The sequence below is a fragment of the Rhamphochromis longiceps genome, linkage group LG14 (assembly GCF_057381845.1).
Source record: "Rhamphochromis longiceps isolate RC_006_pf linkage group LG14, R_longiceps_female_GT1.1, whole genome shotgun sequence".
NCBI classification, from domain to species: Eukaryota; Metazoa; Chordata; class Actinopteri; order Cichliformes; family Cichlidae; genus Rhamphochromis; species Rhamphochromis longiceps.
The window spans coordinates 15,621,547-15,647,589 of record NC_140570.1 but is presented as its reverse complement, the minus strand read 5'-3'; the positions used below and the strand labels follow the sequence as shown (position 1 = coordinate 15,647,589).

At 38.2% G+C, this 26,043-nt stretch overlaps 1 protein-coding gene across 5 annotated transcripts in view; it reads left to right on the top strand.

Moving 5' to 3' along the window:
• The window catches only part of zbbx (zinc finger, B-box domain containing), a 77,946-nt gene that overhangs the window by 27,965 nt on the left and 23,938 nt on the right, over window positions 1-26,043 (top strand). For all 5 annotated transcript variants that reach the window (XM_085379627.1, XM_085379624.1, XM_085379626.1 and 2 more), the window contains 10 exons: window positions 4,877-5,059; window positions 9,830-10,010; window positions 12,596-12,755; window positions 14,889-14,986; window positions 18,393-18,511; window positions 18,709-18,767; window positions 19,854-20,035; window positions 20,778-21,611; window positions 24,018-24,238; window positions 25,689-25,757. In XM_085379627.1, coding sequence (XP_085235753.1) covers window positions 4,877-5,059; window positions 9,830-10,010; window positions 12,596-12,755; window positions 14,889-14,986; window positions 18,393-18,511; window positions 18,709-18,767; window positions 19,854-20,035; window positions 20,778-21,611; window positions 24,018-24,238; window positions 25,689-25,757 — 2,106 coding nt within the window. The remainder of the gene's footprint in view (window positions 1-4,876; window positions 5,060-9,829; window positions 10,011-12,595; window positions 12,756-14,888; window positions 14,987-18,392; window positions 18,512-18,708; window positions 18,768-19,853; window positions 20,036-20,777; window positions 21,612-24,017; window positions 24,239-25,688; window positions 25,758-26,043) is intronic.

Here is a 26,043-nt window from a genome sequence, read left to right as displayed (position 1 = left end):
CTGTCTGTCACGTTTATAAGTGCTGCTGATTTTCTGCCACTTAATGCCACCAGATTCTTTTCTTTTCATATTTCCAGCTTGGTTACAATGTGAACTCTGGGAATTAATACACATATGTTCACGGCCCAGCTCTACTGCCAAGATAAAGACAGGAGAAAAAGGTTTAACTAAAATAACATACGATACATTGGGGCCTGACTTACTAAGTGGTACAAATTAGGATGAGGCTGTGTTCTTAAAAATGTGCCAGTGAGTACAGAGAACAGTACAGTGAGAACAGTTCTGTAAGTGATCTATGAACAGTGCACTAATTTATAAATAAAGACACAACCAGTTCATTTCAGTCGTGACCATCACCAGAATTGAAGTGTTGTCTGCTAACCAAAAAAATATGCTGTGCAGGATTTACAGATGTGTTTCAGATTAATTAGAGGCAGCTGAAGGTGTTTTTAATATAAAGGCAATTTTTTTTCTGTCTGAAATTGCTGGGAACTTTGCGTGTGGGATCCCTGCAGACATCTGTTCCCTGGATAAATCTTGTGGTTTCGATTACAGCAGAACTCAAAAAGAAGATCTGTGTTATTACAATCCCACCATTAAAAACCTGAAATCTGTATGTAACAGATGTAGAAAAAGACACCACATTAATTACATCAGATCCTGATCCATCCCTGTGTTAATAAAGGGGTGAGGGATGAACTGTTACATTGCTGGGTGCTTAAGTACATGTGTTATTCATTTTTTTCCAACAGGCTGTGTGGCAGTGTAGGTAATATGAAGCCGGTTTGTAACATTCAGACATTAATCTGTCACACTTCACGCCTGTCTGTCAATAAACTGCCAGTTTGAAGGGGAAAAAAGCAGTTGCTCTGGGTGTGAAGACTACTGGGAAAAGACAGATTGACACAAGACATTTTCAATGTGTGCTAATCTGTGTGAGAATGTGACTGAAAACCTGAAACACTGCAAATCACTCTGGTTACTGTAAAAGGTAAATTGGTTACTTGTAAAACAAGAAAAATCCTTGTATGTGTCTTGTATTGGGATTCTTGCACTCTAAAGCTGTGCTCTATTTCATCAAAATACCAATACTACTGAGGAGGAAGTAATATTTGGAGCTTGACCCTAAACATTTGGGGCAAGGGTGTAGTGAAACCTATATAACAGAGCCAAAGCTTGGGTCCAGTCACACAGGTCTGGAGACCAGTTGGCAAGCTCCTGGAAATGACCTACTGGACATTTTTCACTAGGGAAAGTGTGCTGGCAGTTTCTCTTAGCCCCAGTTACGCACGCCTTAGAGACCAGTAAGCAACCCCTGGTAAGCAGTGATTGGTCAGTGAAAAATGGGTATTCCCTGACTAGTTGTTGTCAGTGTAGGAAGTTACTTGCTGTTGCTAGCTAAAATTGGTTTCAAAAAGCTATATGGTGCTGCAACCTGCCTGTGATCACTTGGACCACTAGTGGATTGCAGCGTTTGCCTGAAGTTTATATGGAAAATTTCGATTTTTCTGCAAACCCTTGCAAAGTACTCTCTAAGCAGCAACTATGAAAAGAGTGATGCAAACCAAAAATGGAGTATGTCTGCTTTCAGTTAAAGTTGGGCTTTTGGAAGTGTGTTGTTTGAGCAATAAGATAAATTTTTTTTTACCTTGAAGATGATGCCTTTTCTTTTATGATTTAGTTTTACTGCTCAGCTAGTAGTGAGTAAGTGAATAGTTGCATATTACAGGGTCCTGTTGCAGTCTGCTAGAAACCAAAGAAACCACTACAAGCTTTTTAGTGTAGCACCCTCTTTGTGACTGATTTCATCCAACGACAGCCTGCAAACTCCGGAAACCAGTCAACATGTGGTTGGGGAATACAGATTTTCCCCTGAGGATATATGCATCACATTTACAGCTTTGAGCGATACACCCACCCAATTACACACTTGTTCTGATATCGTCTCTGTCTCTGACTCCAAATAAATTAACATTCCTAGCAACAACTATCACAACCATGTTAGGTGCAAAATAAAACATGTTTTTTTGTGTTTTTAAGTCGATACAATTCGCAGTAAATTGTATGCTGTGAACATTTTGTAAATTAAGTTTATGTGATTCACTTAATGACTCTCCTCCCAAAATCTTGTGTTCTACAAGCAAAACTCCAATGAATACATCTAAAATATGGCTTCCATAAAAATACCCATATCCATGCCCTTTAGTCACAAAATTGACACTGAGCTTCTTTAGTAAATACAGCAGCTTTGGTCTTGCACAGACCATTTGGCGCAGACCATTAGTAAATCTGGCCCTAGGTGTGCTTTCTGTCAAAATATGACTTTATCTCTTTATCTGGACTCACAATATTAGATACTACAGCAGAGTTAGTGGGAATATAGTTATTGAAAAGAGATTTAATCACCTAATTGTTTGTCCACATATAAACAAAAACAAATAAACAAAAAAAAACAGATTACAGAACAATTTGGTGCATAAACCATGGTCTTTTTGTAAGGAAAGTAAATCTTTCATCTTTCCAGTTCACACAGCTTTTGATAGAGCCGAAATACTCTTAGCCAGTTTCCTTTTTGTGTCACCCACTGACCAAAAAAATGGATATGCATTTTTTTTTTTACAAAATGCTCTACATCAGGGGTCCTTGAGGGCTGGTGTCCTGCAACTTTTCCATGTGTCCCTGTTGCAACACCGCTGAATACAATTAGTAGGTCATTAGCAAGACTCTATAAAACTTGACTGCATGCTGAGGTGGCAATTCAGCCATTTGATTCATGTTACAGCAGCGCATAAGTGAATGAACATGGTGCAATAGAAGTACTTTAAGAAGTACATTTTTCCAAACACTTAAATTTACTTAAATTTACTCGAGTATGGTTAGGGGTTGCCACTTCATCATGCAGTCAAGTTCTATACTCATGCCAATGACCTACTAATTTTATTCAGGTGTGGTGCAACAGGGACACATGGAAAAGTTTCCTTACATCTTGTCAGTCTACCACCTTTTCTAAATTCCGAAAATGCAGCAAAACCATAGCTCACAAACGAAATTGCACATAATGAACACAGTTGAAATTTGTGGTTACATCTCCATTAAAAAAGTCAGTGATGAAAAATGTCAACAGAACGAGTGTGAGCAATATCTCCAATATGAGTTGTTGTCCATAATTGCCAGAAAAGATGATCAAAATGACTAAAACTCTTATGTAGCTTTAACAAAACTTTCAGTTCCTCAATGTTTTCTTGACTCCACATTTGTTGGTGTATTACTTAAGGACAAAATGTAAGTCTATAGTCTTCGCACCCTTGGTTAGTCATGGAATACAATATTGAATGAAGAGGTGACATACATTCCATGTTTCTAAAGCAAGATTCGTCAGGACCTTTGCCCCTGATTTGTGCCTGATACACAGAGCACCTAAACCCTATACCACCTTCTGGCTTTGCCAGCCACTGGGCTCCCTCCTGTGAGCACCATGCACAGATCTGGCTCCAGGGTGAGACCAATTTAACCCTGTCACAGGCAGGGTAGTCATGTTCCTTACTTATTGTTTAATCATAGGGGTGTTTCTGATTTGTTTCACGCTGGATCCCAGGTTATTACATTCACTGCCTCAAACGGAGCATTTTGGCCATCGCCATCTTGTTTTGGCTGTGACATCAGTGGAAATACTATGATGTCCACTAATCTCAGTGGACAAGCATTTCATTTCAATTTAAAGCCTATATATTCTTTTTTTCTATAATCCTAAATGTAGTAGTGAAGACACATTTTTGACCAAACATGGTGAATAAACATAGCGAGAGTGAGCCAGTGTATTTAAAATAGACTTTTTTAGTCCATCTTTACAACATTGTAGTTTCTCTAAAGCAGTCCAATATCAACAATATCTACCACCACATAGTTGAGCAGCCTAGCACCAAGTCAGACGATCTTTTTTTATTTCCTTAAGAATTCTCCTTCATATCTTTCTTTGACCTGATAGTATTTCCACTGATGTCACAGCAAAAACAAGATAGCGATGGCCACAATGCTCAGTTTGAGGCTCCATGTCCTTCTCCAGTCTATACATGTCGCCCTTTCTGCCCAGGCTCTTTGTGGATTAATTTACATAAAATAAAGATGCACACATTAACTATATAAAATGGAGTTCATTGTTGTGACTTTCAAGGTTATGCCAGTGATGTAAGTATGAGCACTTAAAATGATTAGGTTGTAACCTCTAAATGGGGTTCGTGGCAGTTGTCGAAAGAGCCCTCATCTCATTGACTTTTTGTCATTACTGTGTATCAAATTTGTTCAACACCTTTTTCATTTCTGGAAAATTTGTCACTCTGTTGTCTGCAGTTTGACTTTTAGGACATTCATTGTAAAGAAAGTACAACCTTTATTTATTAATAAATTTCTGTTCATTGTTATTGCTGATCAACATTTCTTATCTTTGTGATAATAGCATTGTTGAAGAGTCTACCTCTGCACTCCTGTGGCTTTTTTACAACAAAATGCACAGCTTTGCCTCTGATCTTGTTTTTCCCGCAAGTGGGATCGAGCTATTTATAAACAAACATTTCAGAGAAATGCAGGTTAGCTAAACATACTTTCATAGGATTGCCTTGTGCAGAAATTAATAACCTTGACATTTACTTTTAATTTATAAATACACAGCAAAATCTCCAGTGTTAATTTAACACTGGAGATTTTGCTGTGTACCTCTTTTATGATTTTATGCTATAGCTTATGTATCAATTCGTCCCCATTTGTCCTAATGCAGTATTTTTTTTTCATCTGCTATATTATTTGCAGTATTTAGTTTCTATCATTTTTATGAGTAACAACATAGTGATCTAGTCTCACATGCTATGGCCTTCTGTTACAGACAGACTTACAGACCCGTGTGAGCACTCGAGATGTTGTCAACAGCTTCAAGAAACAGACTGACCCTAGCTCCGACTATAGCACTAGTCCTAATCCCAATCCTGGTACTACCCCCAGTTCCAGACAGCAAAATGAGAGTCCAGAAAAAAGAACAGAAGCTGAGGAAAATCCTGACTGCGGCGAGGTAAGTAATAACTACCATTTAATACTTATTGATATATAAATATTCAGTGTTTATGAAGTCTTCTAAACTACTCAGTTAGTTGTACACATGATCAAAGTGGAGATGCATTGACTTGTTTAATACGTTAAATATTGTACAGTATGCATGTGCTTAACTGTGCTAAGCACTGTGCTAAACAAACCAATATACAGCATTAAAGACTTGAACTGCTACGGCAGTCCATTGAGTAATTTTGCTTACTTGAGTTTTTGATGACAAAAAATTAAGCAGAGCTTAAATGGATGTTGAAATGTTGCAGTAAGATGAGCTATGACACTTACAAAAATGTAATATTGGACTAGATAACAAGGCCAGGGCTTTAAAACGAGAAGTATAAGAAAACCATGTTTTCTTTAAAACAAAGCTTCTGTCTTTCACACATAATTTTTGAGGTTTGTCATTTTTATTCATTATTTATTTAATTAGGGAATAATAAAAACTAATTAAATTATACTAAACGTGTTTTCCATCCATTTTATTTAAAGAAAATCTAAATATGAGATTAAATGATATTCTTAATAATGGGGCTTTGCCAATTGTTATACCAACAATTATTTATTTACTTTTTACGTATGTAAAAAAATTTCAAATGGTCATTGATTACTGAATACATTTTCTTCTCTACTGCAGTTAACCGGCTGTGAAAATTTAATTGAGACATACCAGACAAGCCTTAACACTGTTAAATTTTACCCCTGCACACTGTGAGTCAATTGAAAAGACTTCAAACAAACTCTAATTGACGCTATATCCACAGGCTGTATCTACAGGCAGGCTGGTGAACTGCATGCACCTTTGGACTAAAAAATGCCCTCCAGCTGTGTAGGTCTGGCAAGAACAGTTAGATTGACATTTTAGACTTTTTATACCACCGAGCTCAGTTGACCTTATTCAAACAGCAGTCATTTTGAACAGCTGGGGTCAGAAGGTACTGAGGAAATGTCTTTGAATGTCAAACTAGTGTTCAACTTATATGTTAAAACTTCATATACAGGCATTAAATTTTCACCAGTCTGAGCAGCAACAGACATAGAAACCTCCCTGCTTAACACATAACTTAATATGTTTTTAATTCTGGTAATAGGCTGAATATTTAAAATTGATGTGTCATTTTTATTAAAAGGAACTCAACATTTGAGCCTCAAGGTGTAAATTTACTCTCCTGAAACTCATCTAGGCTGTTATAAACACATATTTTCATTGTTTGAAAAATCCTGAATTTATAATCCTCATTTTGACCTATGAAAGACACCATTACTTTGTGCGTGCAGTGCACTTAGGGTAAATTAATGGCACTCCAGAGCGATCATTACAAGGTCGCCATTATAAATTATGAAAAAGAAATGTCACATTGTGCTGCTTTTGATTGTGATTACCAGTCCAAAGGAAAGAAGAGGGTTGATTTTAGTCTCCACAGCTTTCTTGTCAATAGGAAGAGGAGAAAGAAGCAGGAAAGTCCTGGTGGAGTAAGGCTTGTTGTATTTGATGCATTAGTTTAGTTAAAGCCATAAAGATGTGATAACCAAAACCAAGTGTGCCTAAAATGCACTTTGATAAGGAGTCTAAATGCTGTCAGAGAGCAAGTAAAGGTCAGTTAATTTGTGTAGTTCTATGAAAGCTAATTTCCATTACTGAAAAGAAAACAAAAAACAAAAAACAAAACTCAGAATTGAAAAAAAATAACAACATGGAAATGTTGACTTATGGATTTTTTTTTCAGTGGTGGAAACAAGTTTTGATACATCCAACACACAGGGTGCTTTACACAGGCATAGAAAGGAGTACGGCGACACGTTTAACTATCCTTGCTGAAGTACCACGACCACAATTTATGGACACCTGCAGTTGTTCCGGTGTTGTGTTCAATAACAGAAGAAGAAGGAAACAAAAACAAAACACCAGCCCACTGTAATCTCCAACTAGCTACACAGTTTTGCCTCATTAATCTCTTTTATGTGACATCCCTCTGGTGATAAATACATGAACACGATAGCCTTTCATGCTGTACTGTTTAGGCCCAAATCGACTTGATGTTTGATGGCCTGCAGTGACGTGAAAAATTAAACCTAACGTAATGAGCCTGCTTTGAAAAGGAGTAGAAAGTGCAAATATTTGTTTAAAAATGGGTATAGTACAGATACCTTAAAATTCTACTTAACTACAGTAGTGAAGTATTTGTACTTGTTACTTCCCACCTCTGTTTTCCACTAAGCAGCAAACTGTTCATTATGGTGGTCGCTTTGTCTGAAAGTGAACCAACAGTCAGCAGGAACCTGACAACCAACAGTGTCACCAGCTCAGCAAAAAAGTGCATGTTGTTCTTCAGCTAAGAGTGATGCAGCTACTTAGCTGGATACAGACATAGTGGATGAAGGTAGACAGTGGCCAGGCGAAGTGTGTGAGTCAATATTATGGATTGTGTTTGTGTGTGAAAACAACACTGACTTGGATTAAAAAGTCAGACAGCTGCCTCATCCCTTCTATCATAGTTGTCATTTTAATGCACATCTCTGATAATGGCAGTTAAGCTTTCCTGCTCAGTTAGGTTGTGCTTGGGCATAAATAGAGGTTCTTGGAGACATTACATGTTTGTCTTCCTAGAGGATCCAGAGACTGTGACCAAGACTGGTACAAATATTTGACATCATTACCCAGAATGCAGTATGATTTAAAAACAGCAACAACTGCAACAAAATAAAAACGACGGCTGCCTTTGTGTGCAAAATTTATTAAACATTTTATCCCCGCCAAAAGACAGCTACTGTTTATTTTTTTTAATATCACATCTAAGGGGCTGGTTGTAGGCTGCAATTGTATTAACTACTCATTAAATGATCCACTAAATTGTAAGCTAATGTCCAAATCCCCCCCCCCCCCCCCCCCGCCCCATTTCAGATGTAAATATAAGTATCTCTTAATAGAAAAAATAAGAGCACTCATTAAACAATTTTTATGCTTATAGTTCAGTGCAGCCATTTAGCATAAGAGCATAAGAATAGAAAGAATGGCAATAAAAAATAATAACACACATCAAGGAAACAGTTAATACCCACTTAAACAAGGACACAAACACGGTGTCAGGCTTGCTTTCAGCACCACAAAGCTATTCAGAAAAGATGGAAGTGAATGAAAATCTCCAACAGATTAAACAAAAGTAACCACACATTTTTTCCAAGCAAAACCATGGCAACACCTTCAGTAATGATTTTTTTCTTTGTTTTAACTATGTTTATTACATTTTTTCCCCGAAACATTAGGCCATTTACAAAAATAAAGTAGAAATAAAATATTCCAACATCAGTGACGATTAAAAAAAGATAAGTTAAGCAAGACTCAATAAAACATAATAAAACAAAAACAGTCCCTTAAGCCCAGTCCCACTCCCACTCACTACCAGACAAGAACTATACTGGAATCAATAATTTCTGAGGCAGGAGAAAAACTAAAAACAGTCAAATATACGTACTGTATGCGAATGAATAAATAAATGTTACATCACCAACACAGAAAAGAGTACAGTTATTCAGCTATAAAAAGTTAGATAGATTTAACTCATGAATTTGACAATACTTACACAGAAATTTACATTTGTAGAAAACAAACATATAAACCCAACAAAGACAGCAATCTATTATGAATGTAGTGCCTGAAATCAGACCAGCATTTGTCAAAAAGATGTCTTTTTCTTTGGAGATTAAATGAAGCGACATGGAGATGAAGGTGGGATCTGAACTTTTTCATAAGAGAGAAATACGAATATTGCCAGCAGTCATGGCTGGTTTGATATACTGTGCCTGGTTTCTTTTGACAGGGGGGGACATCAGATATGTCCTCTAAAAGGGCTAATCTAGGTGAAGAGGGTATCTCACATCTGACAGTCCTGTATATCCTCTCTTATTGAGCACCAGTAATCTTTTAGTTTATTGCGTGTCTAAAACATGTGGATAAAGCCATCTGTTTCTTTTTTACACCTAGAGCAAAGATCAGAAGTTGATTCAGGAATGATAAGTTGAACATGTTGCATCTTACCAGCACAAAAGCTGCTGTGTCAGGGAAATCAGAGCTACACAGGAAATAAGATTTCATGGCAGAGAACAAAAACAAAAGCAAAAAAATATCTACCAACTCATCTATGGGAGTTTAAGCAGATTTGTTTTGTTTGGTTTCCAACTGCCGAACGCTTACTGACTTTTGTTAGTCACTGTGATATGTGTGTACAACAATCATTGTTCTTTTACCTCAAATGAACTTTACTATGAGGAACAGTTTATATTTTCAGCCTTATTTCAGTTGACTTTATATTTAGAGGTCTAATATAAAGATAGATAAAGAGTTCCTGTTGCCACTAAAATGATGCATCAACAAGGGTATTGCCAAGGTTACAGCCACGCTCGTACATATGCATATTTTAGGTTTTGCTTGTCTTTGCCTTTAGAATATGAATACAGGTCAGTTCCTGCAGCACACAAAAACTCATTAACTCACCCCCTTCATTAAATTGCAGTCATCAAAAAAACCTGAAAGGTTTAGCACCATCATTCTGATTATATTTGCTATGTTAGGATATCAGAAAAACAGTTTTTTGTGAGTAGTATTTGATTTGTGCTAACACTAACACTAACCTTTATCAGTAGGAGTCTTATCATGCACAAGGGTGCTTCTTACCCTTACATCACACTGTTTGCCATCAATCCCTGTAAGTACACTGATGAAACAACTCTTCTATTGCAGATGTTAGTTAGGAGTCATGGAGAGGAGAAAAAGGTGGGAATTACTGAAGATGATAACAAAGGATTTCTACCCTCACTCCTTAAAGGAGAGTACAATGAGGAGGAGTCTGCAAGATCTTTCCAGGAGGCGCTCAAATTATGGAGGGGGAAGAATGATGGAGTCTGGATACCTGCCAGACCAGGTACACTAAATTGAACTGATTAAATTTACCCAGTGTTTTGACACTAATGATAATGAGAACATAATATTTATCTTTTATTGTTTGTTTGTTTTTCAATTTCAAAGCAGTTTTTGTTTGTAATTCACAGTCTTGGAATGGCTGCCACTGACTAGCACTCTCACCTTTCAGCAAGGTCGTCTCTGGTTCCTTTCTGTGTGGAGTTAGTATATGCTCCCTGTACCTGTGGATTTACTTTGGGTGTATCAGCTTCCACCCAAGGTCCGAATGCTTGTTAGACTAATGTTAGGTCAACTGGTGACTGTAAATTCAAAAAGTGGTATTTTGACTTGGACAGACTGCAGTGACTCTCAAACAGACTGTTAAGGGTTTGCAAATAATTGCCATCTAATTCATACAGTCTGTATTCACATTGCAGTCAACTGGATTCAGTCTTGGAAACAAAGTGAATGGACTTCTTTAACTTTGGACTTCCAGGCACCTTGTTTCCAAGCTCTTTGTACCACCATGCCCTGAATGACTGAGAACCTACACAGACAAATTGGGAAAGATGTTGGTTGTAAAATATTGTACACATCACCTGCATATCAAAAATTATGCTTACCTTTTATGTGAATGTGACATCTTGGGTATAACTGGGAAACACTAGGAGCTTTAACTAATGGGTGCAGCGTTCCACTGCTCCTATGTTTTGATTGCTTCCTATTTGCTTTTGTACTAGTTTTGTTTTCTAAAACTGCATCTCATTAGCGTTAGATTCACAACAGGTTGTTCATCCAGCATCAGCGTCAACTGTAAAATACCACTTTTGATAGAAGGGGACTTGAATTTCTAGAAATAAATGACATTTTACAGCTCCTTAAAGATATTTGAAGTGGATTTGAATGAGTATTTTTATTCTCAGTTATTATTTTTGGGACCCAAGATTTTTCTTTAGCCCTGGCTTGAACCTCTCTCCACAGATGAAAAAACAATCCTTTACGTTATTAAAACTCTGTTGTACCAGAGGATAGGTGATCTGCTGGAGGGCATTTGAGTTGGTTTGCACTGGACCATACCCTGTATCTATTCTATTTCTTCTTCTCTAGTACCACCTCCTCACTTTCCACTCTTGTCAATCTATTGCTGGGCTCGAATACTGTGCTGAAAGTTAGTTGAGGATTGAAAAGTAGCAAACTTCATTTCTGCATTAATTTAAAAGCCAGAGTGCTCTTTAAAAGTGCTTAAATGCTAAAGAAAATTATGTGGTTTTTTTTATCATGAAAAGTGGTTGTTTGAAGATTAATGCCATGTTCATCCTATCTGCCTTCACTGCTGAGCTTGTGTGTGTGTGTGTGTGTGTGTGTGTGTGTGTGTGTGTGTGTGTGTGTGTGTGTGTGTGTGTGTGTGTGTGTGTGTGTGTGTGTGTGTGTGTGTGTGTGTGTATGAACATGGAAGCATATGATGTTTGGTGCTTGATGGAAAAAAGTTGAGACCAGCTCAGTTTTGATTTGTCATCTGTCACACCCATGGCACACCATCTGTCGGTATCAAACTTCCAGCCTCCATTCCGTCGCAGTGACTTGTAGCTAGTTGCTCCTGCAACACACACTTCCTGCAGTGGAGTGGAATAGAATGTATGTGGAGCACTGTATAGCTTCACTACCAAGCTGCAGTGTCTAACTACGGCTATCAGATTAATGTATACACTTACATTTGTATTCAGCTTTTACCAACAAATATATTTTTTTCTCAGCTCTTTCTCTTTGCATTTTCACCTACTTCTCAGTTTTCCTGCTTTCCCTCTCCCTGTATCTGCTCTGATCTGGTCTTACAGAAAGTGCTTACCACTGCAGTAGGAGGGTAATCCATGGCTGTTGCATATTGAGATAATGAGAGGAGTGTTAGGGGTGCCCTACTCCACACCACAGCACTAATCGCCTCAGCTTTGTGTATGCGTATGTGTACACGCGCAAGTGTTCCAGGCAATTTTGTGTCTTTTCGCAGATATTGTGTATCTGCATCTGCAATAATGTTTGTGCGCTCAGGTTTATGCGGGTGTGTATTATTAGCACTATTATTCCAGGTTCTGTATATGTGTCTAGGTGTTTGTGCTTTTTATTAGACCTCCTATTTTCTCTGCTTTACTGCGTGAACAGACTCTGCTCCTCTCTCCTTTCGCTCTGCTCTGCAAATTGCTACTAGCCCCTCCAGCCCTAATTATTTCTGTCAGGCCAATGGCACCCAGGCCCAATTTAAAGCTTCCACTGAGGACTGCCAAAGTGTCTGGAGTACAATCATAACATGTCTCCTTCTTATTTCTATCTTTTATTTTCTCTCATGCGCTCACTATGTTCCTTTAGTATTTCATACATCTTTTTTCTTATTCCCACAGGGCTCTCTCCTGTCTGTTTGTGTTTTGGCACTTTTGGCATGGTGACAAGGTGTTTTCTCACTTTTTGAGGGGAGTGTGTTGAGAAGCTGCCGGATTATGTTTTCCTGCTACCTATTCTACCTTTCTGAATCTTTTTTCCTTTGGGGCATTTTTTTCCACCTCTTACATCTTAACTTTATTTTTGTTTGATGTCCCTCTCCCCATTTCCCTCCAGTATCAGTGTCAGCTATGGCGACCCAGACTGCCCTCCCTCCAGACAGAGAAGCTGAAGGACAAAGAAGAGGAGGGGGGGGAGAGAGGGTTCCTGTCAAGGTGAAGTTCACAAAAAACAGCCTTACCTACATGGACAGACTGCTGCTCAAGAAGCACCGGAGGTACAGATAGAAATGTGCATGCATCACACATATAGTTAATATTCAAAACCATGTTGAGGCTTCTGTCATGAGCTTCAGGCAGTAGGTTCAGTGAAAAGTTATGCTTCTCCCCTGTTCGTTATTCCTTGCAAATGTTTTATTGTTAAGAATGATTAAGAGCTTTAAAAGCAGTATCAGCTCAAAGTTTTGGTTTTGATTTATTTATGTTATCGTATATTTGGCAACAACTTTTAATGCTATAACCAACTGCTGTGACTTTTCCTTAAATAATGGCTAAATAAATTATAAATTTATTTAGAGTATAAATTTTATAACTAAGCTACTTGGTACATGTGCTGCCTATGATACCTATGGTACCGACGTATCATTGTCACCAGATAGATGTCTCACATGTATCTGATGACATCTCTGTTACGCAGATACAACCACACGATCGAGTTTTTACGTCAACTTGTCCTTGTAGCATCATATACACCCTTAGTTTCTTGCTGCCTCCAGTAAGGGGTCAGAGGTATACCACGCTGTGCACAAACACACACATACATAGATTTGTTATGATACTTTTTGTTACCACGGAACTTGTTTCTCTTGCTTCTCTGTGGTCTTCATAACCAGCCGATATCAGTCACCAGTGTATAAAGCAGTTTCTTACTACTTATTGTGCAGTACACCGCCTGCAGGCTTGGCTTCAGCAGGTCCCATTATTACAGCCTTTATTTAACCAGCTTCTTTTTGGGCTGAGTAGTCCACTGGAGAGCAGGTCAGGGATGAGGCAAGAAGAGTGCAGTTTCGGGCCCTCCGACTGCCTGAGCAGGAACGCTCTAAGTCCCCAGCTGTAGCAGCCTTTAACTGTGGAATAGACCAGAGAGCCAATCTAGAGTGCAATAAGCCTGCAGCGGTGATGGTGGCAGAGCTTAATGGAGAGACAAAGAGACTGGCTGGTAGAAAGAAAGTCGAGGTTGAATTTTAACAAGCTTCAATAATAATGGGAAAAAGACTGAAGGAAGGAAGGAGTTTAGTGGTGGAAAGAGCTTTAAAGAATTCACTAGAAGTGCTCAGCTATATTAGAGTCATAACTCTACCATCTTGGTAGATTTGTGCATGGCCTGCAGGTTACAGAAAGCAAGCTTGTGACCGGGGGGGTGCGTCAGTTTGATTTCCTGAGCTGGCTAGGCGGTGTGGTCAGGGTAAGTGAATGCTCGTTCTTCCATCAGCTGCCAGAGTCAAAGTATCTGTGATCAAAGCACTGAACCCTGAAATAAAAGTCTGCACAGACTTATATAGAACTGACATCTGAACTGACCCTCACCTGCATTTACTGGCTGGTTTAACTGTGCTAGATGATTGCAAAATTTAAGACCTGAGCCTGGCTTGATGTAAGATTTATTGCAATCCCAAAAAGTAGCTTTAAAGCACTTTTACATTGTCAAAGTACAAAAGAAAAAGAAATATTTCATACACCATATTATCTTTATGCACCATCAGGCAGTTTGGTCCAGGCTTTCTTATTTTGTATAATTTAAAATAGGGTGATAATGACAAAACCATTAGATTATTAGTTCATACATAAAAAAAGAGAAAATCATTTTTAGAGATCATCTGCAGGAACACTTTATCAGGGCTGGTCACTGCTGATCACTTGGTTGAAGGCTTTCTCCTCTATCTTTATTTTTATTTTTTTACTGCTCTCTAGCGAAAGCTTAAATGTGCAAACAGCCTAAGGCTAGTAAGTGAGGCTACATCATGTGAAGTACTGTACTGTTTGCAAGAAGAAGAGAGCTAGCTTGGTCCATGGAGGACTAAGGAGAGGCAAACAGTGTTCAGGATTAAATAAAGTAATCTACAAAGTCTGCCGCACATTTCCTGCAGTGGGAAGTTGGGGTATTAGTGTGTGTTTTTTCCTTTTTTAAAAAAAATCAGAATGCAGCAGGCTGATTTCACAAAACATAAGGGAATAGTGTGTTGGACATATGTAGGTATGCATCTGTCAATCATTCAGCAACAGAATGAGGTGATAAAGGGAAAGAGGAAAACATGACACTTAATAAGTTACTTAAATTGTTACTTAAATTACTTTTTCTGGCTGGGGTCTATCCTTATTCACTGTTCTAAATATGATTTCTGTGTTTTCAGAACACCAGTTGAAATATACCCATCATCTCAGGCCGTCTCTGCAGATCAAAAATGTCTGCCTGCTACAACCGCTGAGGAGACTCCAAGCAGTATTAATGGTAATAAACATGCTAATATGTAACTGCATAAAGAAGTACATCTGTAAGCCTATGAACATCTTTTGACAAACAAATGAGGGACACAATCATACTATGTTCAGAATTGTGTATTTTCTGCTGTACACATCACTTTTCTGAAATACATCCCAGAACCAGGCTCTCTACCAAACAAATAAACAGCTCAGGACTGAGTAGTTTGACAGATAACACAAGTGCAAATCACATAACACACTCCAAACACACACTTATACAGAAACACACAATGGCAAAATCTTTCCCTCTCAATGGGTCAGACGTATCAGTACCTGCCCATCCAACTGTGGCACTGTGACGGGTAATCACTGGCTGTGATTGTGTGGGCAGAGGGCTGTTAGAGGTGGCTCAAGCCTGACAGGGTAAGGAATGGGGTGAGGGGGAAGTCAGCCTGTAGTGTGGAGCACACGATCTGGAGCTCATCAGTCAGTACTAGTGTCCTGACTTTTTGCCCCCAGCTGAGGCTGAAAGGAGACATATACCAAGATTAACTCTCCCCTTCCAAACCTCTGGACTCGGAGGCTGTCAACTGCCTCTCATCATATCAATCAAGATTCACTCTAAACCTGACCTGGTTAGGATCTGCTAGTCCTTGCTTTCCCCCCTTTCCGAATAGCTGTCTATCTCAAATCTTTCTTCAGTCAAAATTTCCTGTGTTTACAGCAGTAATGATTGATAAGAAAAAGTGACTCAAATTCTCTTTAAATGTGTTTAATAACAAGAGTGCATTTCAGAAATAAATATGTCAGCATCTCTCTGCTGTGCCCACATAGTGATTCTTACAACAACGTACATTCTTACTATCAAAATAACCCAGAACAATTTATTTTGAAGGAGAACCTGATTGCACACCTTATTTGTTGCTAGACAGGAACTGCCCTTACTTTATAATGCTTAGAAAGCTATTAGAGGACCAGGTCAGGTCTTGGTGTTTATGACCCTGAGAGTTTAGTTGTTTATTTTAAAGGGGATTACACCACTGTATCCAAGTGGTTTTAACTGTGGCTACAAATTGTCTATTTGACAATGCCCTGCCCTTGAATAAACTTCCCAAACAGAAGGTTTCTTAACCTCCTTTATCCCAGAGCTCACTTTTTTGTGCTTTTTTAATCAAAAATGAAGCCAAATAGTTGATAATTTTCATATAAAAGAATAGCATTGACTGCATATCCCTTTATTGAATGTATGAAATCATAATAAACCAATACAAACTCAGTTATGCCTCAACAAAACTGCACATTAAAGCCAAAGACCTTCTAGAAACATGTCTGGCAGCCTTTTAGCCATCTTGATATGATTCTAGGACTTTTGAAACAGCGTATATACATTTTACTTTAGATAAGCTTTAACCCGTTCACGCATAGTGGTCACTACAGTGGACAGCTATTCAAAGGCTGTTCTTGTATTTGTGTCAGTGTTGATAGTAAACATGCACAAAAACCACTACATCTGACACTGATGTATCACTCCATACCCTGCCGCCCACTCAAAATGTATGTTGTCCACCTAAGTGGACATGTAAAAAACTCTTTGAAAAGTCCATGTTTAAAAAATGAAGTTCAAAAATCTTTTTTGTTCATGCCTAAAGATGAATAAAAAGTCCTAATTGAGGTTGCCATAATTCACGCATGAAAGGGTTAATTTCAGTGGTCGTTTCGACCACAAGTATTTTGTAGCCTTTGCCCAAAATGACGTTTTAAAAAGCTTTTTCTTCCTGAATGTCTTTGCCCTCAGATTTCAATTGAATGCCATGTAAATGTTAGTCAACTGGAGTTATTGATGTGAAAATACATGCACTTATTTTACAGGACTGTTCTTATGTAAACTTTATTTTGTTTTGATGCGCTGTTGTAGGAAATGATACAGAGCTTTCAAGATCTACACTTACATATTGATAGACTTAGATTTGCACATTTATTTACAGCTCTTACCTGCTTGTAATAGAGAGTCAAACAACTCATTATTCCTTCATCATTTCCATACTCTCAAATCAGTGAAGTGCTAATTATATTCTAACTCCTTTTATAATATAAAACAGTTATTAAAATAATAAAACAGTTATTCATACTACAGCTTTCATTTCTCTACTCACAATTTAATAATTAATACTTTGTTTCGGTTATATGCAGATGTGAGGAAGACAGCAGTGTTTTTTCTCCTTTTCTTTTTGGGAAATGTCGAGCTGTTTAGCAGCTGATAAACTATTCCTTCCACCTGCTTCAAACTTTTCTAATGCATGCAAATTACAACAGGTTGCAGAATCTCTCCTCCTCTCCTGTCTTTGAATATAAAAGGGAGGGCATTGTGTGTGTCCATGAATAATAAAAGCTGTTTTCTGGCGGCATGTTGGGAGCGCCCCCTTCTTTTAAATTCTCATTTTCGTGAGCTGTCAAACCCATGTGGTGATGTGATAGAAGAATTGTTAGTGAGGGAGAGAAGAAGAATTCAGAACAGCATCATTAGCAAGAGTGAAAGAATGGCAAATTAACTGATAGAAAAGGAAATTTCATGTATATTCATGTGCCAATTGTGTTGGTCATGATAGGATAACAGTATAACATGGTATACTGTTTTGTATGTTGCATAAATAGCCATATAAACGGTAATAGCTTGTAAATATTTGCTTGACATTAAAACCTGTCCCAGAGATAGTAGACTATTACAAATGTCTGGTGTAATTTTTTGAATGGGAAAGTAGTTTCCTTAGCAGTGAGAGCATTACTCAGCTCCTGCTGTGTCAGCAACATAGGAAGACCTAAGTGTTCACCTGTATCACTGGGGCCTCCTTTACATGTAGGAAGAGATTAGAAATGAAATGCTGGTATCATGTTATCATGGCACGTTCATCAACACGTTGCTGATGATACTTCTTCATGCCTATGGCTATATGTTTATGGTTGTAGCCATTCTGCCAAAATCAGACAGTCAGATACTTTCTGCTCTTTGCAGTTGACAGAAAGAACACTTTGTATCCATCATTAGTCATTCTCTAGCTCACTTGCATGACTGCCAAAGCCAAACTTTAGGAGACAAGCTAACTGCCAAAAACTGAGAGTTAACCTGGGAGTTGAGTTTTGGCCTGGTCTGTAACCGATGCTTAAGACAATCTGTACATTTAATAGTAAATTCTCTGTCAGTGCAAATGATGAATAATAAATGGCTTGCACTTTAAGTGACTAGAAATCTACTAGTACAGAAAAAAATCACCTTTTATATTTATGTTCATCTAGAAGTAGCTTTATAAGTAAAAAGTACAAGCTGTAACAAAGCAGAAAGAAAAGCAACTGATTCTTCAGGTCACACCATCAACAACATATCAGAAAGCACGGCTCTGTCTCTTTTTGTTTTCTTTTGATTGTGTGTGTGTGCGTAGCTGAGGAGGATTTTCGCCACTACTGTGCATCACTGTTTGCTGTCCCTGTCAGCATGGGTGGACCTGAGCCACAGGTTACTACACCTGAGTCATGCCTCCGCATTGAAGTCCTGGATGAGGTGAGAATAACTGGAGTATTTTATTTTAAAGGATTACACCTCAGTGACCACATGTCTACACATGACAAACAAGGAAAAATAAAGACAAAAACTTAACACCTGTGCACATGACTTTACAACACTAACATATTTGTTCTTTCTCTTTTTTTCCCGTCTAAATCATGTGTCACAACACTGATCTCATTTGTTGTCCACAGACAAGCAGAGACAGGAGGGGACTCAGTGCTGCTGAAAAGAAGGCAGACAACAGCCCAGAGTAAGGCTCAAAGAAAAAAAAGAAAATGTAACATTCTACAGGAACCATCATCACTAAATAATAGTTGTTTAAGCTTACTAATTATTTTGTAAATGTTATTGGTCGGTTAGTTATCAACTTGTTGTAAATGTTTATTAAATACATTGTAGTACAGAAGCATTGTTTGGATGGCTAAAAATGAAAATGTTGTGGAAGCTGATAGAAGTCATCAAAGATTGTGACAGTAAAGGTCGTTACACATCTACTGTAGCGCGTTTTGCGAAAAAACAACACGAAATTCTGAATTTTCTGGAGCCGAGCTTACCTTGTAACGTGTATCAGAGTTTTTACGGCAAATTCGTCCTCAGAAAACACACGGAAAGAAAATGAAACCAACATCAAGCGATGATGAGCTGGTCCTGATGTTTCTAAACTAGAAAAGGAAGAAAAAGAGATACTGGGGTCATACAATTCTCAGGAGAAGGCAGCAGCGGGCAGAATTTCATGGTTTGATCCAGGAGTTGAAGCTGTATCACTGCTGCATTCAAGATTTTCAGGATGTCAGTGGTGCAGTTTGAACTCTTGTTAGTTAGAGTTGTGTGCAGGTCTGAGGGAGAGAAAGCATTTAAGAGAGCCGATTGACCTGGAGCATGTCCAGCTGTGTGTCTGAGGTAAAATAGTATATTTTTTACTTCTATATTATTCTATATGCAGTACTGTTGTGTGTTTTAAAGTCAAATGCAGTAGTCTGATTGTTCAGATCTGATTGTTTTGATCAGAAAAATACAAAAAACGGAAATGGTACAGATTCGTCAAGTGAATTTATGTGCTTGCTGTGAACAGCTGCATTTAACGCATGAAATATTTATTTCATGAAATATTTTTACAGATTTTACACGTCTGGTGTGTAAAGGCCTTAACTGTTAATTTACTAGCAGGAATATCATTACACAACATGTAACAGGAAACACTGGAGCAAAGTCAATTAAGGTTTTTGCAAAAATGTTAATTATTTAATTATTAAAACATATGAGTGCTGTTTGTGTCTCTCTGATTGACTTTTAAAAATGGACATAGATTCACAAATTTTCTCTATTCATCACTCAGGGTCCATACTGTTCAGTGGATTTCACAGAAAGGAAACTCGGTGGTGCCCAAAACAGCCCTACTAAATGATGGATCCTTAAGAGTCGGCCCTTCTTCGCCTGTTGCACCACTACAGTCCAGACTAGTTCAGAAGCTCAAACCATCTAAGCCTCAGACATCACAAGCTGGGCCCTCGATTAAATGTGAGCTCTCTATTTTGCAGCGAAAGAGTAAATGACATGCTTTTTTAATCTGTATCAGACTGTAGAAGCCAGCAAGTTTTCTTTTAGATGTAGGTCACTTTTACATTAATATTTCTCACTTTATTCAGTTCTGACACACATACATAGACATACATAGAAAGGAAAGCATAGTACATCTGCAATTCCCCAGGTATTAGGCAGTAGGGGATTGCAGTGACACTCTGTTGTGTTGAAATGTGGCTGTGAAGGCAGAGAAAAAAAGGACATCTGTTTCAAAACTGCACTGAGGTTTTTCACAGCCTCCTGTATATTCCCTCATATTGTCATATGCGTGGCCCGCTGCTGTCTGTGATGCTCTTTCTCTCTCTGCAAACCCTCTCCACACATTCCCTGCGCTCCTGGATGTGGACAGGGTCTCTCTTGTTAAAATCTTTGTCCATGTCAGCCAAAAGCCTGTGCAGATTATTGGAATTCTGTTTTCTCAGGTGTTTCTTTGTTTGTATATGTCCATTAATGCTGCAGTTCAGACTTGTGCAATTTGGAAGTGGTGCATAAATATTAATACACTGATCTAGTAAAGTAAGGAGACTGGAGCTCTGCATTCAAGCATAGTGATGCTGTTCTGTCTGAAAATCCTGAACAACAATCTTTTTTTCTTTAAGCCATGCTTATGAAACATTATCTGAACTCATGCTTACAAAAGCAACCAATGCACTGAATGTTATTTGTATCTTTTACACAGCACATCTATCTAAAAACAAGCTGTCAACATGCCCCACTGCTGAGAATCCAACAGTTTCAGAGTCGTCAATCAAGACATCACCTGCAAAGTCACCTCGCCAATCTCCCCAATCAACAGCTGACTGTGGAGCACCACAACATATCTCCTTGTTACCACATTCCCAGCTTAAAGCTCCCAAATCTTCAGCTGATGTTTCAGTTACGACTAGTAGCAGGTCGCCAATCTCAGATGAGCATCTCTCCCCTCCTCCATCCATATCATTTCCCCTTAGGTCTACTTTCACAGTTTCATCATCCAGCTCTACTGACTCAACCTTATTGCCCAAAGTGAACCATCCGGCCCCATTAGAGAAATGCTCGGACTCAGCTCTCTTGCCAGATCAACCCCAATCTTCCCGGTTATTTGTAGAGCCTATTTCCTCCCCAAAGATTTGTGAATCACCAAGAAGCAATCTGATGTCCCCAAAGGAATCCCAGTATTTCTTATGTGACCCAGAATCTCTTCTATCAGATAATCAACTCCAGTTGCCTTTGTCCCCTAAGACTACAAGTGCACACTCACCAGCAAAATACTTGGAACCAGCTCAATCACAAATAAGTGCTGTGGCTTCAGAAACCCTGTCAAAGTTATCTCTATTTGATGCGACCCCTCCAGATGAACACTCTACATATAGGTCAACTCAAACATTTGAGGACGCTCCAGTTATTAGGTCTGTTGAAACAGAGTCAACTCAGTCACAGGATACAAATTATATCCCATCATCATCTCTCTTAAAAGTCACCCAAAATAACGTTCTTCCTGTTAAAGTGGATGAAGAAGAGAGGTTATCAGTAGGTAAGTGAAGTGCAGTAATGTGCCCACTCTGGTATTTATCTTTGTGTGTGCCTGTGGGCGTACTGATGGTGATGAGCAACAATTAGACCCAATATTTACTTTGTTTTTGTAATGAAAGTCTTGTTAATGGGTGCTAAATTAACTATTTATTAAGAGTGGTTTGTCTTAAACTGCTTTTGTGTGATTACATTACATTGTTAGAAATCTTTGTTACAAATAGATGGACTCACAATGTGACTGATAAAAGCTTCTTTGTTACTGTCAAAGACAAAACAGTTGGTGAAAACAGTCTTTGTGTGGTTTCAGCTCATCTTCAGTTCTCTCACATGCTTATCATGTCATGTCACTTTTGTTTTTATTCTTGCAGCTATAAATTAACTTGGCAAACTACTCCGCGGTGATCTGTCTGGCTTTAACTACAGATCTACTCTAGATTCACTCTAACAAAATGCAGATGAGATGAGAGATTTAATTGTTACCTTATCTTGTGAAGAAGCATTGCCAATTTACACCTCATACAATTAACAGCTCTTAGATCATATGATATGACATTTCCACCTCAGCTTTAATGGCCAAGGAGGGTTTGGTACAAGGTCACTCGCTAACAAGGTTGAAAAGCAGAGGTAAAGGGCATGCGTAACAAATACTTTCCAAATAACCGGGTAATAGAGGTTAGAAACTGTTTCGAGCAAGTAATAATTACATAGTCTGATATTTCTGTTAGTAGTTTAAAGTCTGCCTGAATGCAAAGGCAAATACATCTCTATATGCCCTACTTCCTAAATATTCTTTCCACTGCATAGCTACAATTTGTACATAGAGAATACTTCTATTATGAAGTCTATTTCTCATAAATTGATTTGATACATTTTGCATTTCAAGGCATTTGCTGAGATTTCTCGAGACCAGACAATAATGTCTGGGGAGTCAAATTTGGATCACAAATAGGAGAAAGAAAATAGGAGAAAGAAATGTCCATGTTTATGGATGGGGAAGCACAGGTCTTTGCAGTAAAGTGATTCCTAATAGAACACTTTGTCATGCCACAGTTTGAACACAATTCTCACTGGTCAGGCAGTTTATATGAATAAACTGCTTGTGGATCTTAGCAGTAATGGCTTTCTTTTATTCCACTGGGCTGTCAAAGCCAATTTAGATCCAGCCATAAAAAGTGTTCTTTTTCTTTTTATTAGTATTGATTAATGTTTAGTTTTTAAGTAAATACCTGACATAAAGCTAGAACAGACAGGAAGGTAATTACGCAGCAGAGAATTGCCCTTCCCTCTTAGAGTACTTTCAGTGAACTTCATAGTTAATGTCATGCATCTCAATGTGTACAGATGTATGCCCAAAACAAATGGTTGGAAAGATAGGAACAGACTTTATTTGCTGTGTACATTTATATGAATATCACTAAACATTTAGTACTACTACTAGCCAATTAACTCTTGTAACTGAACAATCAAAGATTTGTGCTCAAAGGAGTATTTTGAGCTGTGTGGGAGTATTTACACAGCTCAAAAGTAAAGTATTTATTTGAGTTTTTTCCTTACTCTTTTTGTTTGGGTCTATTTGCGTACACATTACGGTCCCAGTCCTGAATGTGTATGTAATGGTTATGGTTTGCTAAGTGCAGTTTTATTCAGAAAAAAACATTACTAAAAGACTTTGAATTTGACTAAAGTCTGGGCTGTAAGTTCATAATGGCTTGTTCTGTCAGATCTGTTCCTGGTATTACTTTTAGTTTTCACACCTGCCTGTTCATCCATCTCCTCTGTGCTTTCCTCTTGGATCCTTCTGCCACTTACTGTAGCTTCTCAGCTGGTGTAACTCTAAAAGCTTGCTTCTTCAGCTTATTAAAGCTTTAAGGCCCTTTCATATGAAACATGATAAAGGCACCCATGTGTTCTGAGACCCATTCTTTTCTATGGTTTGCACCATACATAGCCAAGTTTCCTGCTGCATGGAACAAAGTACAGTTCAAGTGCACCAGCTGGGCACATGTGCATGCCGTTGTCACCGCAACATAGCGTGACATACGTTCATGTGGCCCATAGAAATGCAAAATTAATGTATACGTAAAGACTATGAGTGCTCTTAAAAATGACATATTACAACCAGAATGCAGCAGCCAGAGCAGTGCCATGTGAAAGGGCTGTTGTAGTTTTCATTGCATCATAGAGATGAAAATCCTGCTGCTGTGGTTTGAGTCATAATAAACAGTTTTTAGTCCAACATTGTTTGGATGACAATAATTCTGTAATAATAATAATAATAATAATGCCATAGCATTTTAGATCAAAGTCAACAATCATAGTCTATGAAACAACAAACAACTTATTGTAATCATAACTTAAAATAAACCTTTCATTCTCTAAACATGTATTCCTGGATTTTCGCCTGAAGACAGTGGCGATGATATGTCCAGTGATAGCCTGGGTCTGGATCCACTTGAAGAAGATACTTCAGATGAAGATTCACAGATGCAAGGGCGTTTAATGAGAGGGAGCTCTAGAGAAGAGAATCCTGCCATATCTCATCTAGAAGATTCCTTTGTTCCTGCAGAGACAGAAACAACAAAAGACATGCAGACTGATAAGTCAGAAGAGCTGCCAGAACTATCCATGGTAACATATTACTGTATTCCCAGTTGCTTTTGGTTCTTGAAAGAGGGAGCCTTGGATTACAGAGCTGTCATTGCATTATTTTCTCTGAATCAGTCTTCTCCTAATGAAGGAATATTATGCAAATTGCAAATGGCTGAACTTCGTAAGTGGCTGCCAAATTGACAATCAGGAACGAATACAAAAGAGATTTGTCTTTATTGCTGGTGTAACTTGAACCTTAACCTATTAACTTTTTAACCATTCTATTTGCGACCATTGTTTCTGTGTGACTCATTTAAATTGTCCAATAATGACCTTAACTGAGACATTTTTCAGCCACAATATTAAGTGAGAAGTTTTTGATGCAGAGGTGCATATCTCTCATTTTAGCCGCACAGAGATTTTTACTGCACAAAATGAGTAATCTTGTATGACCTCCTTTGCTTCGCATAAGTGGTTCATTGCTGACAAATAACTGATTGAATTAACAAATGAGTCATTCTAGTCATCCACTGAACTTTATCTGGGAAATATCTTGAAGCTGAGTAATAAAACTTTTTGAAGTTCATTACACTAGACATAATCACTGCACTGAATGAGAAGGCTTCAGCGACATACAGTTAGAGTTTCTTATTGTAGCTGACCTGATCTATTAGATAACATTTGTATCACACTAATTACTTTACATTATTCATCTATAGCTCAGAGACATCTAAAGCTGTGGTGTTAAAGGTGCAAACCATTGAGGGAAGAAAAGAGTAACAGAGTGGATTAAAAAGGCAGTGCTTGAATGGTCCCAAATGACTTATCAGCCATTTAATGGTATGAATCCTTTATACTGTGACAGAGGAATGAAAAAAAAATAAGGAGGGTAGTGCTTTATTAAAAAGCTGGAATAAAATGAGGCTCATGATTGTAAAGGTGGTGGTTATCTGTGGCCTCTGGACCTGAATCAAACTGCTCATAAAATGATTAGATGGTATTTCTGTCTTTTTCTCACTCCCTCTCTCTGGACCCACCTCTTTGGTCCTCTGTGTATGTTTTTCTCTCTGTCTCTTTCCTTTGTTCAATCTTTTTCTTTCCTTCTGCCCTTTTCTTTTATTTTAACTTTACTAACAGTTGGCTAGTTTTATAGTTCAGGCAGCTAGTCATCATCCTTCTTATTATGAGGAGCTATTGGTCTGCACAAAGAGATCTCAAGGTTTTTTTTCTTCCTTTTTTGCAGCACACTATCATTGTATTTGGTCTCTTGCTGTTTCTTTGTGTTGTGTTGCCTCTCCTTTCTTTTACCCCGTCTTCCTCTTGTCATTCTCCATCCTTGCTCATTTCTTGCTCTGTGTGGCACTATTCCCACATGCCTTTCTTTCTATACTCTCCCAGCCCATCTGCAATGTCTTGCAAGGCTAGCATGCTAATGCATCAGATCTAATCTTATCTAAACAGAGCTTCCACATTTTCTTCTGTCTCACAGGACGACACTTGCAAAGGGACGACAGCGAACCCACCACACTATTGTGAGATGCTCTCGCCAGCTCCAAGGGTTAATTAAAAATCAATTCATCAAGTTTGGATGAGAGAGGGAACAGTAGCTAGCTCATTTATATGTATTTGCACATTCTAAACAGAAAAATACAAATTTAACATGCTTACCTAGCTTGAAGTTAAATTAATATTGTTTGCTCTCTTGTTTTATCTTTTTGGACTGATTCAGGAAGGACTGTATTCACAGATAGTTTTAAGAGCAAGCTTTTATTTTGTATTCCACTGTACGTTACTCTCTTTCCATATCTCTGCGTGTATCAACTTACTATCTCATCCTAACATGA